The 13627-nt window shown below is 61.8% G+C and overlaps 2 protein-coding genes across 2 annotated transcripts; both read right to left on the bottom strand.

Moving 5' to 3' along the window:
• Nucleotides 1-293: 293 nt before the first annotated feature.
• Nucleotides 294-2879, bottom strand: LOC129068457 (actin, cytoskeletal 3-like). The gene is made up of 5 exons (XM_054570680.1): nucleotides 2871-2879; nucleotides 2217-2286; nucleotides 1890-2078; nucleotides 1170-1351; nucleotides 294-437 (listed from the first exon to the last, which is right to left on the bottom strand). Exons 1-5 carry the CDS (start codon nucleotides 2877-2879, stop codon nucleotides 294-296), a joined length of 594 nt encoding a protein of 197 aa, XP_054426655.1.
• Nucleotides 2880-3667: 788 nt separating this feature from the next.
• LOC129068456 (actin) lies at nucleotides 3668-11696 on the bottom strand. The gene is made up of 5 exons (XM_054570679.1): nucleotides 11583-11696; nucleotides 9960-10088; nucleotides 9198-9308; nucleotides 7020-7104; nucleotides 3668-3912 (listed from the first exon to the last, which is right to left on the bottom strand). The coding sequence occupies exons 1-5, from the start codon at nucleotides 11694-11696 to the stop codon at nucleotides 3668-3670; spliced, it is 684 nt and encodes a 227-aa protein (XP_054426654.1).
• Nucleotides 11697-13627: the final 1931 nt, after the last annotated feature.

The raw sequence follows: 13627 nt of genomic DNA, 5'->3' as shown, positions 1-13627 counted from the left end.
GCACTGAGACCTGGGGACGTTTGCTACGGCAGCAGTTTAGCCGGCGGGACCAACATGCGGCGCGGCAGAGGCTCCCTCCCCGCTTCCCCTGCATGAACGAGGCCTGTGAGCGTCCCAGACCCTGCAAGCCCTGCCCGGACAGCGTCTGTCCTTTATTGACCCCTTTCCTGCAGTCCAGGGAGGGAGGGCCAGCCTCACGCCGAGCCGGGTCTGCGCTCTGACCAGCTCAGCCGCGAGGCTCAGCCCGGGGGCGGCGCGGGCGGCACAGGCGATCCGGTCCCGGGAGCTGCCCATCAGAAGGACCGCCTATGGATGACGGAGGAGCCGACGTCCTTGTAGTCGTCACTGGTGACCCACATGTCCTGAAAGGTGGAGAGTGAGCCCAGGATGGAGCCGCCCACCCAGGCGCTGTACAGGGAGAAGGGGCAGGTGGACACCTGGAGGGGGTGGGGGGAGGGGAGGGGGAGGGGGACGGAGGGGGAGGGTCAGAGGGCAGAGAGAGGGAGAAACCAGAGTCAAAATACAAGTCTAAACCGGGGTGACGCAGCACTAAGTCCTGAGCGAACGTCCTCCCCCCACCGAACAGTTTCCTCCGCAGGGGGCGTGTAGCCGTCCGCCCCCACCGCCGGGAGCTTTCTCGGGTTCACGCTAAGACACACGAGACGTTCGTACTCATAGAACGTCTGTGTGTCAGCCATGTGTCTTCTGTGGAAAATTTTTAAAAGGTAGATAAGCAGGAACAAAAGAACCCCCAAGTCACCGAACACCGAGAGGGCGTGCTCGGCATCTCGGCCGCGCTGTCGAGGCTCACACCCCCGCTTCCCGGGTCTCCCGCTCCTACGCTGAGCAACACCGCCGAGTGCGACGGTCCTCCCGGGGCAGCGCTCTGACCCCGCCGGCGCCCGAGGCTCGGGAAGGCCCGGTGCGCGTGCGGAAGGTCAGAGCCGCCCGCTGGTCCTCCCGGACCTGCCCGCGGGCCCCGGCCGGGTCGGCTGGCACAGATGTGCTGGGGGTCCCGGCACAGGGGGACCAGCACGCCCCGGGGGAGGGGCCGGAGGAGGACCCACCGGGGGCCCGCGGCACCGCGCAGCCGGGACGGGAAGTGAGCTGTCGGCTGTCCTGACAGCTGCTAGCCGGCTCCGCTGCACTGGGTGGCCGGGAGGACATACCTTCACGATGACTGGAGGGGACACCAGGGCAGACAGTTCCTTCTGCATCCGGGAACTCAGGCCGCAGCAGGAGCCGGTGCCTCCAGACAGGAGGACGTGGCCAAAGAGAACCTTCCAGAGGGCGGGGTCGCAGGAACTGATGCTGCGGAAGGCCGCCATGTGGGCGCCCAGGCTGTCCCTCGCTGTCCGGGTGGGTGGGCGGGGGCGGGGGGGGGAGGCGCGGGGCCTGAGCAGCGGACACCGCAGTGCCGCGCCCACCCGGCCCACGGGGCTTAGCCGAGATGACGCCGGCCTAAAATCTCCGCATCGGCCACACTGTCGAAGTTCCCTCCCACCCAGCCTGTGGTTTGTCTTAATTTCAGATCACGGTGCAAGCAGCTGCCGTGTAAACGGCACCAGCATCGGCTGGCCGTCCAGCCTCATCATGTGACACACAGCTAACGCTCCCCGTGGGGTTCCTCGGCTGTAAAATGGGTCCCATACGAGCAGGGGGAGGATTCGGGGCTACGGCCCCCATCCGAGAGCCAGCAAAGACGCAGGCTCACATCGGTGGCAGTTGACACCGGAGGAACTTTTGAAGTGGGGCACTAACTTGCTATTATTTGCTACTCAAAGCAGCATCCGCTCCTGGCTCCCAGCGCCTTTTCCCGGACACCATGTCCCCCTCTCTGGTCTGAGCTCACCTCCGTGTCCACCCCGCCGCCCCCCGCTTGGGCTCACCTATGAGATTTGTCTGGAAAAGCACCTCAGGGCCGAAGAATCTCTCCGAGCCAAGCTCGACCTCCTGGCCGTCGGGCAGCCGGTATTTCTGTGCGTGGGGAGGCGAGGAGGCCTCTGCCTTCTCCTTGTCAAAGTCCAAAGCCACATAGCAGCATTTCTCTTTCAGGTCCCGGATGTACTCCCGGTCGCCTGGGGACAAGGAAGAGGCAGGGACGTGAGACGGCACGCACACGCGCTTCCTCCCGGGGAGGATCTTCCCGGAGACTCAGTTCCCCGCGGTGGGGACCAAACAGCACAGTCGCAGCTGTGTGCTCTTTCGCCTCATACCGCAGCACCTCTTGGCCTGCAAGGTGCGTTGGGGCCTGGGCTGGTGGAAGGGACGGTAGAGCCGAGACGTCTGAAAGGAGATGCAAGCGTCTGAAAAATGTCCGCATGGGTAGGTCGTGGGTGGACCTCCCTATGTGTGTGTTGGGGGGGCTGGGACCCCAGATTCATTGTATCGTCTGCTGAAGAGGTGTCCCAACCCGCCTAGGAACCACTCACAGCTTCCCCTTCTCCGCCCAGGCCGAGCGGAGCCCCCTGGCCTGGGAATGTCTGGAAGGTTACACTCCGTCAACCTTTCTGGGCAACTGGCGGCAGGTTTTAGACCCGGCCGTGCCTGTGGCATCCTGGTTCTAGGTTTCACTCATCACTGCTTTTGAGTGTGGGCCAGCGCACCCCCTGCACCAGCTCACCCGGGAAGCAAACGGATGCTTCAGCCCCCCGACATCTGGCCCCGACCTCGCCCACACCCCCTCCCCTGGTCTCGCCCGGTCTTCCTCCTTCCCAACCTGCGCGCCCTTCGGTTCTCTCTGGGCTCCTTCCCTCCAACAGCTGAGGCTTTGCCGTGCCGTGGCCTCTGGGACGCTGCACACCCCTGGCATGTACCCCTTCCTTGCGTAGTTTGGGTTTTGGTGAGACAAATGTATGGTCAAATCCCACCTCTGCCATTTACCAGGTGCCTGGTGTTATGCAAGTTCGTTTTCCACTTAAAAAACCTTCCTTTTCCTCATCCGCAGAGATGGGATCAATCGCCACGCAGCACTGGTATGAGGGCGAGGTGAGACCACGCCCACACAGACAGCAGCTGGCACTGTCCCAGCCGGGCCTTCTCGCCCTCCGCGCTTCTGCTCGGATGCCGGCGATTCTTAGGGCTCCGCCCTTGGCTTGGCTTGGCTTGGGCACAGGCCTCTTGCCTTAGAAAACCAGAGGGTCGAATGCGGGTAGGCTTGTTGAGGGGTGGTGTCCAATCCGGGGACCGGGCGGACAGGGGGATGGGCGCTTCCGCACCCGCAGTCCCTGGTTCACACCCAGCTGCTACACCTACTAGAGGAGGGACGTGGAAATCACCTAGGCCTCCTGAGCCCCTTCCCCTTGCAGTGGAGTCCTCGCTCTCCATCGCGGGGCCGTGGCAGGGAGCGACGCAGGGCGGCCCGGGAGCCTGACCGAGCTCAGCGCCTCGCACAGGACGCACCCTGTGGAGCTCATCGTGAAGGTCACCATTTCATCCCCGTCATCACCTCCAGCGTCACCGTTATTGTCATCACCACCATCATCGCCACCGTCGCCATCCTCGCCACCGACACCTTCACCCCCACCGTCGTCACGGTCACCATCTCCTTCACCCCCATTGTCACCACCACCACCGTCATGCTCACTGCCACCATCAATCAACTGAACGTCTGCAGACGTGGCCGGGCTGTGTCTAGAACGTGGATGACGGCCCAGTAGCCTTGGCTTTACACTGAGGGCTGTAGGTTGAACACGCCAAAAACGCTACCCCAGGGACTGGCTTGTCGGGCCAGCAACAGCAGCGCCCCACCTGTGCCCACCAGCGAGGCCCCCTTCGCTGACAGCAGCTGCAGGAGGTACAGGGTTATGTCTTGGCCCGCCACGTCCATCTTCCCGGTCGACTGGCGCAGGGGGCAGCCATTGGTGATGGGCACGAAGTACGTCACTCCTTCTCCAGACTCGATGGCCGTTCCTAGGCAGGACAGCGCACTGGCATCGTGACATGCAGGGCGCGGCCGCCCTCGCCCACCGTCAGGCTGGCCTGGCAAGGCCGCGGGGGCGCACAAGCGGCGGGGACGCCACGGGCCTGAGGGACACGCTCTCCCCGCCGCAGCGCGTTGCTCGGAGGGCGCGCCTCCGCAGACGCAGGGCTGCCTATTTTGGACAGCAGTCTACAGATGTCCCTGCTAAACCAGACGTACATGTATTAGCAGCAGATGCCAAAGAGGAAGGAGAAGAAGGAGTTCGTAGCACCTTCTTCCCTAAAGCACAGTCTGGAAGGCGCCGGAATGCCGGGGGAGTCTGAGCGCCGTGCAGGAGGCACGGTTCTCTGTTAGCTGGGACCCGGGCGCTCTCTGTGCTAGTCAGAGAGGGCATGACGTGGTGGCAGGGACTCAGGGCCTCATTTTGTGTGAAACGGCTTCTTCTGGAACCGTCCACAGCTGATGAGGGTCTGGGTGGTTGGCTCCTTTCACCTATGGAGCCTGGTTCTCAAAAACTTCACGTTTAAAGGGAGAAAAGTGAGTCAAGATGAGCACGTCTAGCTACAATGGGGACAAAGAGTGGGTTCCCACCCCTTCTACCGGAAGCACCTAAAAGAGAGGACACAATACCAGAAACAAGTTTCAAGATACTAGACACCCGGCGACGAAGGACAACGGCCCCCGAGAGGCAGGACATTGCGCGACAGACGGCGGCAGGCCACCCTCCTCACGCACGTGCTCCCTACGCTCCTGAGCGCAATTTTAGCAAATTGAATCCATCAATATATCAAAAATCAATCCATGTCATTCACCATATGAAAGAACTAAAGGAGAAAATCCATAACATTACATCCATAGGTGCAGGAAATACATTTGATGAAATTCAACATCCATTCATTAAAAAAAACAAAAACAGAACAACTCACCATCCTCCTGGAGAGCCCCCTCCCTTGAGGAAGGCTGTCTAATAAAGACCTACGGCCGACATTGAGCTCACTGGCGAGACAATGATTCCCCCTAAGATTAGGAACAAGACAAGCATTGCGCTGGAGGGTCTCTAGCCAGACAATCAGGCAGGAAAAGACAATGAGAAGCATCCGTTTGGAAATAAAGAATTAAAACTACCTATAGACGCCATGATTACTTATGTAAAAAAATCCTATTAAATCTACAAAAAAAGCCACCGGCACAATACAGGAGTTTAGTTAGGGAACCAGATATAGTATCAATATATAAAAATCAATTGTGTTTCTATGAACTAGCGATGAACAACCTGAAATTGAAATAAAGATACCACTTACTCCTGGGAGGTACCCGCCATATCCATCGGTGGGAAGACCCAGACTTGCTAAGATGTAAGTTCTTCCCAAATTCATCTGTAGATTCAATGCAATTCCAATCAAGACCCAAAGGAGCTCTTGGGTTAGAAATTGACAAACTGAGTCTAAAATGGAAATGTAAAGAACTTAGAATGGCCAAAACATTATCAAAAAGAAGAAACTAAAGGTGCTACACTAACATTATCTTGTTCCAAGACTCATAAGGCTACAGTAATCAAGAGAATGTGTACTGTTAACTTACAAATAAATTGAAGGGACAGAAGAGGCAGGACAGAAATATACCAACATATCACACACACAGACAAATGACTTTCCAAAAACCAGGCAAAGCCAATTCCAGGAAGAAGGTAGAGTGTTTCCAACCAATAACATGGGAACAAGTGAGCATTTATACAAAAAAAAAAAAACTTCACTTGTACCTTATACTGTATGAAAGCGTATTCAAAATGGGTCATAGCGCTCAATGTAAAACTAAAAATGATAAAACTTTTAGGTGAAAACATGACAGAAGATCTCTGGATTCAGCATGGATTTCTTAACGATGACACCGAAACATGATCCACGAAAAACCAAATTGATAAGTTGGAACTCATTAAAATAAAAAACTTCTGCTTGTCAAAGACACGGTGAGAGAAGAAAGTCAAGCCATAGAATCGAAGCAAACATCTGCAAACACATCTGACAAAAGATGTACCCAGGATGCTGAAAGAATCCTCAAACCTCAAAGATGAACAACTCAGTGAAAAACTGGGCAAAACACATAAACAGACACTTGACTGGGGTAGATACATGGATGATAAACAGACACTTGAAAACATGCTCAACATCACTGGTTGTGAGGGAGACACAAACCAAACCACAATGTGATACCACTGCACACCCATCAGAGTGGCTAAAATTCAAAGGCGTACCATTCCAAGCGTTGACGAGGATGAGGAGGAACCGGGGCGCTCACGCAGGGCTGGAGGGATGCAAGGCGGCTCAGGCAACCTCTTTGGCAATGAGCTTGGCAGGTTATTTAAAAAGTTAAGCGTACACCTGCCCCACGCCTCACGTCTGGGAACTTACCCAAATGAAGTGAAAGCACCTGTCCATGCAAAGTCTTCTGCGCAAATGTTTGCCCAGCTTGATTTATAACAGCCCCGAGCAAGAAGCAACCCAAAGTCCATTCATAGCCCCGTAGAGGAACAAAGTATGACACGTCACGCAGTCAAATAGAACCCGGCAATGGGAAGAAACGAACTATTGATACAAACAACGACATGAAAGAATCCCCAAACGGTTATGCAGAGGGGAAAAAGCCATATAAAATGCATACATACTGAGTGATCGCATTTATACAAAGTTCCAGAAAAAGCAGACTCTTCTATTGGTTTGGACTGTTGGCTGGGGACAGAGGGACTGCTGGTTGGGAACAGGCTGGACGGGGGCAGCGTGGGGGTGGCAGAGAAACGTGCAGAGGAGACGGGTATGGTCCTTGTTTTGACTGCACTGATGGCGCCATGAGTGAGTCCCTGCCGCAAAGCTTAGCAGACCGCACATCGTAATCCCGGGCTCCTGGCTGTGCGTCCATCACCCCTCCATCGGGCTGTCAAGGAAGACACCCGAGAGCAGTGGGAGGGAGCCGTCTGCCCGGGGGCGGGGCTGGGAAAGGGCTGGCAGGCGCTCGTTCTGTGGATTGTTCTTTCCTTTCACAGCTGCAGGGAGGGAGGGGCGGGGGGGGCTCCCGGGGTCAGGGCTCCTGTGGGGCTACTCACCCGAGGTCAGGCCGGAGGCGTAGAGAGAAAGGACCCCTTGGTTGGCTAAATACAGGGCGGGCACGTTGAAGGTCTCAAACAGGATCTGCGGAGCAGCACGGGACGCAGTGGCAGCCAGGCCAGCGGGCAGGCGGGCCTTCCTCAGAGGAGGCGCCTGGCCCCCGAGAGGCGCGGGCGGCGGGGCCGGGGGGCCGGACACGCCATCCCAGCTCGGGGCGCCGCTGCCCAGCCTGGGAAGTGGGCTCACACCCTCCCGGGTACCTTACGGGACACCAGGAGAGCATCGCGGGGACCAGGGGGGGACGATGCCGTCCCGCCTGGGCCTCTGTGCAGCCCCTGCTCTCTCTGCTCCCGGGCGGGGGCGGACTTTACCGAAATGCCAACGCTGGGACCGGGGGTGCCTTGCTTGTTCCGTGGCAACAGAGGCCACAGAAGCTGGCAGCCGCCGGTTAACTGCCGGCCGCCTGGTCCCGGCGTGGCGGGGTCAAGACGAACCTCCTGGGTGCCGGCCACACACAGGGCGGGGGAGCGACAGGGGAGACACAGCCTTGCTCTTTCTGCCCCCGGTGGGTGCCCTCGGGTATGTGACAATGGACGCCCCCCCCCACCCTATCCACACGAGAGACTGGGGGATGGGAAGGTGAGGGAGCAGATGGCCGGGGAGGGGTGCGCCCACGGGCCGCGGGGTACGGCAGAGCTCTGGCTGGGCGAAGGTGGCGGGGGGGACGAGCCCCCCGCACGGTGGGGACCCTGCGGCCCCCACGGCCAAAGGTTCTTTGGAAGGCAGAGCCCCACACGGTCACCAGGAGAGGTGAGAGCCGGCTGTGCCGCGTGCAGCTCCGAACCAGAGAGGCTGCGGCGGGACGTGCGGGACGGGCCCTGCGGCCGGAGGCACGGTTTGTGTGACAGTGAATTTCACGTGGCAACGAGGCTGGGCCGTGAGGGTGGGGCGCCAGACATTTGGACCATCCTCCTCCTGGGCGAGTCTGCGAGGGTGTTTCTGGGCCAGGGCCCCATTTAAGGCGACACTGAGTAAAGCAGCTGCCCCTCCCCCCAACCGTGCGGGTGGCCTCCTCTAGTCGGCAGAGCGGGTCTAACCTCCCCCCAAGTGAGAGGACGTTCCTTTCTGACCCGGGACACCGCTCCTCCCTGCCTCTGGGTTGGACCTTCGCCCTCGGTCCCCCGGGGCGCCGGCCGGCCTCCTCACCCTGGGGCGCGCCAACCTCCACGCTCACGTGAGCCAACCCCTTGGAACGAGTCCCTTCCCGCCTAGGCATCTGCTGCCGGACTGAGACAGTTTGGTGGCAGCACGTCCCCTCCGTCCCCGCCCTCTGTCCGGCTCGCAGCGGCCCCGGCAGGCCCTGGGCGCTCTCCGAGCGGCACCCGCTGTTTCCAGGCCGTGGGCCACGGGCCGGGTCCGCGTGGAGCCCCGCTGCGGCCGCCTCTCCGACTACCTGTCCACGTGGTGGGGAGGGGGGCTCCACCCGCCCCTCAGGGCCTTGGTTTAATGAGGCGGCAGCCTACACCTGGGCTCTGATTAATAGCGTGTTTCCGGGTCACATCACGAGGCTCCTAAGTGTGCATGTGGCACCGTGGGCCGCTGGGGCTGCCGGCAGGGTCGCTGCTCACTGAGGGGGACACCGCTGGGCTCCAGGGCTCTGGGCCGGGGGGCGGGCCCTTGCTGTTTGCTTAATCCGCTCCCCGAAGCCCTCACTGGGAGAAGCCCGAGGCCGTCACTGGGACTCGGCGGCCCCACAGCCCCGCCCCACATGCGCCTGTCCGCAGGAGCCGCGCCCCCACCAGCTGCACCCTCACGGGCTCCGGCCTCTGGTTCCCTCTGGTCCAATCGGATCAGCACACGCCACCCACCCCTTCCTTCCGGGGGCAGCCCCGGGGCGGGGGGGCCCCGAGAGGGAGGGGCTCCGGGGCTCTTCAGTCAGGGCCAGACACCGGGCGGGACCCTCGGCAACAGAGCTGAGAGCGGGGCCACGGATAATGCGCAGTCGCCCTGGGCCCCTGCCGACCGGCCAGCCGACCGGCGAGCTGCCCGTGGGCGCCGTCCTTCTTGACGAACCGCTGAAGGGGACCCCTCTTGCTGGGGTCTTGTTGGCTGAGCAAACAGAGGACGACCCCCCAAGGGAGGCCCGCCCCGCCCCTGCCCGCTGCCTGGCCACTCACCTCCAACATTTTCTCTTTGCTGGACATGGCGTTCAAGGGCGGTTCTGTGAGCATCAGGGGGTGCTGCTCGGGGGCGGCGCGGAGCACCTGGTAGAAGGAGTGGTGCCAGATCTGGGGGCGGGGGTGGGGACGGGTGAGGGGCGGCGGGGCACCGCGGGGCGCGTCCGAGGGCAGACTGTCCACACCGCGAACAGCTTCCTCAGGGGCGTGTGCCACGTGAGTAAGCAGGGAAGACAGAGTGGCTTTGCAGACGTCATGGCCTCCGTCCACAGGCGTGGCCTCGGCAGGACGTGCGGTCAAAGGGCCTCGTGGTCTCCCAGGGGACAGATCCCAGCCCCAAGATGACTGGCGAGCCCCTGACTCAGTGAGGGGAGCGGGCGCCCTGAGGGCACAGGGTGCCAACCCGGCCGAGGCCCCGGCCCTGGCCCCCGCCCGCCTTTGTGAGCCCCGAGCCTTGGCTGTAAAGTGGACAGCAGTCCCCACCTCCTAGATGAAGGGGACTGGGTAAGGTGATGTTTGTAGGAAGCCCAGAGGACGCGTTTCCCGGGGCCACAGGACCAAGTCCCAGAGCCGGTGGCTGAAACCACACATGTTAACGTCCCCGGTCGTGGAGGCTGGAAGCCCAGGGTCAAGGTGGCAGCCGGGACGGAGAGATACGCCCCCACGGGAGCCCCGGGTGCCGGCGAGACGGACGTCCCTTCCCGGTGCGCAGGCGGCAGGGGCCCTGTGACCGGCCCCACCCCCGTGCACGTGGCAGCCTGCCTTTTCCATGTTGTCCCAGTTGGGGACGGTGGCCCGCGAGATGGGGCGCAGCAGGTTGAGCTTCTCGCGCCGGCTCTGAGCCTCGTCCCCCATGAACCAGTCTTCCTCGTCCAGTCCCACCAGCGGATCCTGGAACACGCAGGCAGGACAGGTCCGCTCTCAAGGGCGGCCCCACGGCCGTGCCTGAGGCCACCACCCGCTGCAGCGACGGGTCGGGTCCCAGCGCTGGCCTCTGCGGCCCTCTCTGGCCGGGCACTATTTCAAAACGCCCTGAGATGTTTCAGCAAATGCCCTGCAAGGGACACGGGGTTGGCAGGGACCGCTGCTGCGAAACTTGGGTGGCCCGCTGTGGGACTAGGACACGGGCAACCACGGGGCGGGCGGGGGCGGAGGGACAGGGCAGGGAGGCCCCGGCTCCCACATTGGCCTTGGGGCGTTGGCGGGGGGGCCTGCCGTTTAATCTCGGCCACCTTCAGGAAGAGGGACCTGGCTACTCTCAGACCGACCGTTCGTCCCCTCACTCAGAGGGGACCCGCCGGCTGGTGGTCCCAGGGTCCACCTGGGTCCACCTACAGGCAGGCACCAAGACAGGGCCGCGGGCATGGCCGCGGCCCCGGGGTGCACCTGGGTGCCCGGGGAGGGGGCCCGGGGGGCCTTCCACCGGAGGACAGCGGGGCGAGGCCGTCGGCAGCCCGGAGCCAAAGTCACGGCCAGAGCAGGCCCGTGACTCGGGGGAGTCTGTCTGGGCCTCCCTCCCGGCCGTGCTCAGTCACCGGCATCGGCGTCACGGTGCGCGCCGCTGCGGTGCCCCGGGGCCGCGTGTGCAAGGCCGCGAGGTGTCACGCCAGGACGGTGCCGGGCACTGCCCAGAGGGGCCGCTCTGGGGGCCGCCACGGCGGTGGGCGCGGGGCCTTTATGTCTCGGGGATCGGAGAGCTGTGGGCGGGGGGTGAGGTCCCCGACAGCGAGCCCCGGGCAGCGGCTGGCCCTCTGGGAACCCCGCCCTGGTGCCCGGTGCCGCTCTCATGGGACAATGACGCCCATACCGTTCCTCGGGCAGAATGGGGTGTGGAGTGGCCCCACCCCATTCTCGCAGGTTGGTGAAAAGGCAGGACAGAGTGCCCTCTAGACAGAGCACCACTCGGACCCTGCCCTTCTGGCCTGTCCCGGAGGCTGAGTGTCAGCTGCCACCAGGCGCTGGTGGGCCACTATGTATCTTAAAGGTACAGCTGCCTCTCGGTGCCCACATCACTCTCGTAAGGGAGAGGGGCAAAATGTACCCGGACGGGTGGCGTGGTTCTTGCCACGCAGCTGTCTGCTTGTCTAGCTCCTATCATCGCCGGCTGCGTCTAAGTCTGTGGTTCTCACAAACCGGCCCCGGCCCTGGGGCGTCAGATTAGGGACGCAAAGCCCTGGCCCCCAGACCTGCTGAGGCAGAGGCCGAGGGACGGGCAGCACTCGGCGTTCACCCGGCTGAGTGCCCGCGGCCCTGATGCTGCTGCCCTGGGCCCCTTGCCCGCTCCGAGGGTGTGGCTGGACCAGCCCCTGGATGGGGAGGGGGCTGTCGGCCCAGGGGCCCCCTCCAGGATGAGCGGGACCCCGGGGAGGACACCGCGTCACTCACGTCGTGCCGAAGCTTCCCAAGGATCGTCGGGAACACAGCCAGGGGTGCCTCCGTCCCCGCGAAGCCCACCTTGCTGAAGCCAGAGCCGTAGTCGCAGACAAGGGGCACGTTCATGGCGCTGTGTGTGACCAGGATGGGGCTGTGGGGAGACAGGGCGGCTACTTGTGCCGTTTGCAAGGCGCTCGACCTGGGACAAGCTCTGCCAGGCGTGGCCTTGCGCTCAGAGCTCACAGGACGCAAGTGTCCCTCGCGTGGCCCGCGGTGGCTTCCCACACCGAGGGCCCTGCGGGTGGGCAAGGCCTTGTCCGGATGGCACGGGCAGCTGGCTGGAAACGGGGGGCTTTTGGGTGACCCCTGACACGGGGTGGCCCTAGAAAAGGAGGGCTGTGGGGAGCGCCCCTAACACTTTCTTCTTTCTTTTTTTAATTGTCACCTGAGGATGTTTATTGATGAGAGAGAGAGAGAGAGAAACAGAGAAACTTCGATGTGGAGAGAAACACTGACCAGTTGCTTCCCGTACGTGCCCTGACCAGGGATTGAACTCACGACCCAGGCGTGCGCCCTGACTAGGATCAAACCTACAATAGTTTGGTTATGGGATGATGCTCCAACTCACGGAGCCAAACTGGCCAGGGCAAAAGAAGTATTCTTTACTAGCTAGAGGAAGAGGGTGAGAAGGGTCAAGGGAAAACACAGCACCGCTAACATTCACGCAAAGGAGCCCCGAGGCGCCCCTGCTCCCGGCGCGCCCGGCCCCTCCCTCTCACCAGGCGCTCCTGGGAGGAGGCGTGGCGGCCCCTGGGGTCTGACTCTCAGGGGCATTTCTGGTTATTCAGCAATAGTTGGTCTTGCTCAGTGACATTTTCTGTTCCTACTAAAAAAAGAATATTCCAAAAGAGTTTAATGAAACAGTGAAAACATCCAGGCCAAAGCTGAGCTGCCGGAGCAAAGAACTGCGTGAAGGTGGCCGCCAGGCGCCTGCCAGCCCCCCGCCGGGCGGCGGAGCTCCCCACACCCGGGTCCCCGTGGCCTGAGCCCCGCAGAACGCCGCCCGCGCCCACGCACGCACCTCCGCGGAGCCGCAGCCTCTCTGCCTCCTTCAGCCAGACTGGGCGTGGGCGTGGAGCGTTTCCTGGTGGCTAGGGCCAGCTGCCCGCACAACAATTGCACTGTGTTGTAACAGTGGTGACCTCGGTGAGGGTCAGCCCCAGCCTGACATGGCCCCCCGCCCCCTGCGAGGTGTTAGGTTTGCCTTTCCCCCTTTTCTGGACACGCCCCTTGGTTGGGAGCGTGTGACCCTCCAGGGGTGAGTCCTGCCCAGGACGGCAGGGACCCCAGCCCCGGCGAGGCCCCCCGCCGGCTCCGAAGCCTTTGGAGGGGACAGCTGGCGCGCTCCGGCCCCTCTTCACCCGGCTAGGTGCAGGTAACAGCGCCTGCGCCTCAGGGGACAGTGGGGGCCCTCGTCTCATCTGCCCGCACCGCGTGACAGCACCAGGACACGGGCCGCTCCCAGTCCCCAGAAGGCGGGGCTGTCCCCTCGCATGGCCCCGCCCCGGGGGTGACCACCCTGTCTTCCCTGCATTTTCCTGATGACAGATGGTGCTGGCGTGTCTTCCTGCCTATCGGTCACTGTGTTCAAGTCGCTCTCATTGTTAAAAGTCGCTGGCACGGCGCTGGCCTGCTGGCTCAGTTGCTTAGAGCGTCACCCCAATATGCCACCGTGGGGGGTTTAATCCCCCTGGTCAGGGCATATACGAGAATCAACCAATGAAGGTGTAAGTCAGTGTGACAGCAAATCAATGCTTCTCTCTCTCCTCCTCCCCGCCCCCAAAAATCAATTTGAAAGTTACCAAAAAAAAGGGGGGGGGTCACTTGTATGTCATTCTCTTCCTATGTCCCTCACCGATTCTGTCCACGAGCTCCCTCTGGTGGCCAAAAGCGTCATTGCACATACCCTTGCACCTGCGCCGCTCACCCTGCACTCTCTCCCCGGTTTCTATTCCCAAGACCTTGTTCCCAGTTTCATGGGAATCCGGTTTCTTCTT

The sequence above is a fragment of the Pteronotus mesoamericanus genome, unplaced genomic scaffold (assembly GCF_021234165.1).
Source record: "Pteronotus mesoamericanus isolate MK-2021 breed Mesoamerican mustached bat unplaced genomic scaffold, CSHL_Meso_final contig_214, whole genome shotgun sequence".
Lineage (NCBI taxonomy): Eukaryota > Metazoa > Chordata > Mammalia > Chiroptera > Mormoopidae > Pteronotus > Pteronotus mesoamericanus.
Note: the sequence above shows the minus strand (reverse complement) of the source record. Positions and strands in the feature narration are given on the sequence as shown.

Coding starts and splice junctions, on each gene's coding strand:
- LOC129068457 (XM_054570680.1), bottom strand. Junction 1,352..1,889: donor TTTCCAGACAAATCTCATAG/GTGAGCCCAAGC, acceptor CCACCCGGACAG/CGAGGGACAGCCTGGGCGCC. Junction 438..1,169: donor CCCCTCCAGTCATCGTGAAG/GTATGTCCTCCC, acceptor CACCCCCTCCAG/GTGTCCACCTGCCCCTTCTC.
- LOC129068456 (XM_054570679.1), bottom strand. CDS start 11,696: ATGAACGTGCCCCTTGTCTGCGACTACGGCTCTGGCTTCAGCAAGGTG. Junction 10,089..11,582: donor TTGGGAAGCTTCGGCACGAC/GTGAGTGACGCG, acceptor TGCGTGTTCCAG/GATCCGCTGGTGGGACTGGA. Junction 9,309..9,959: donor ACTGGGACAACATGGAAAAG/GCAGGCTGCCAC, acceptor CCCCGCCCCCAG/ATCTGGCACCACTCCTTCTA.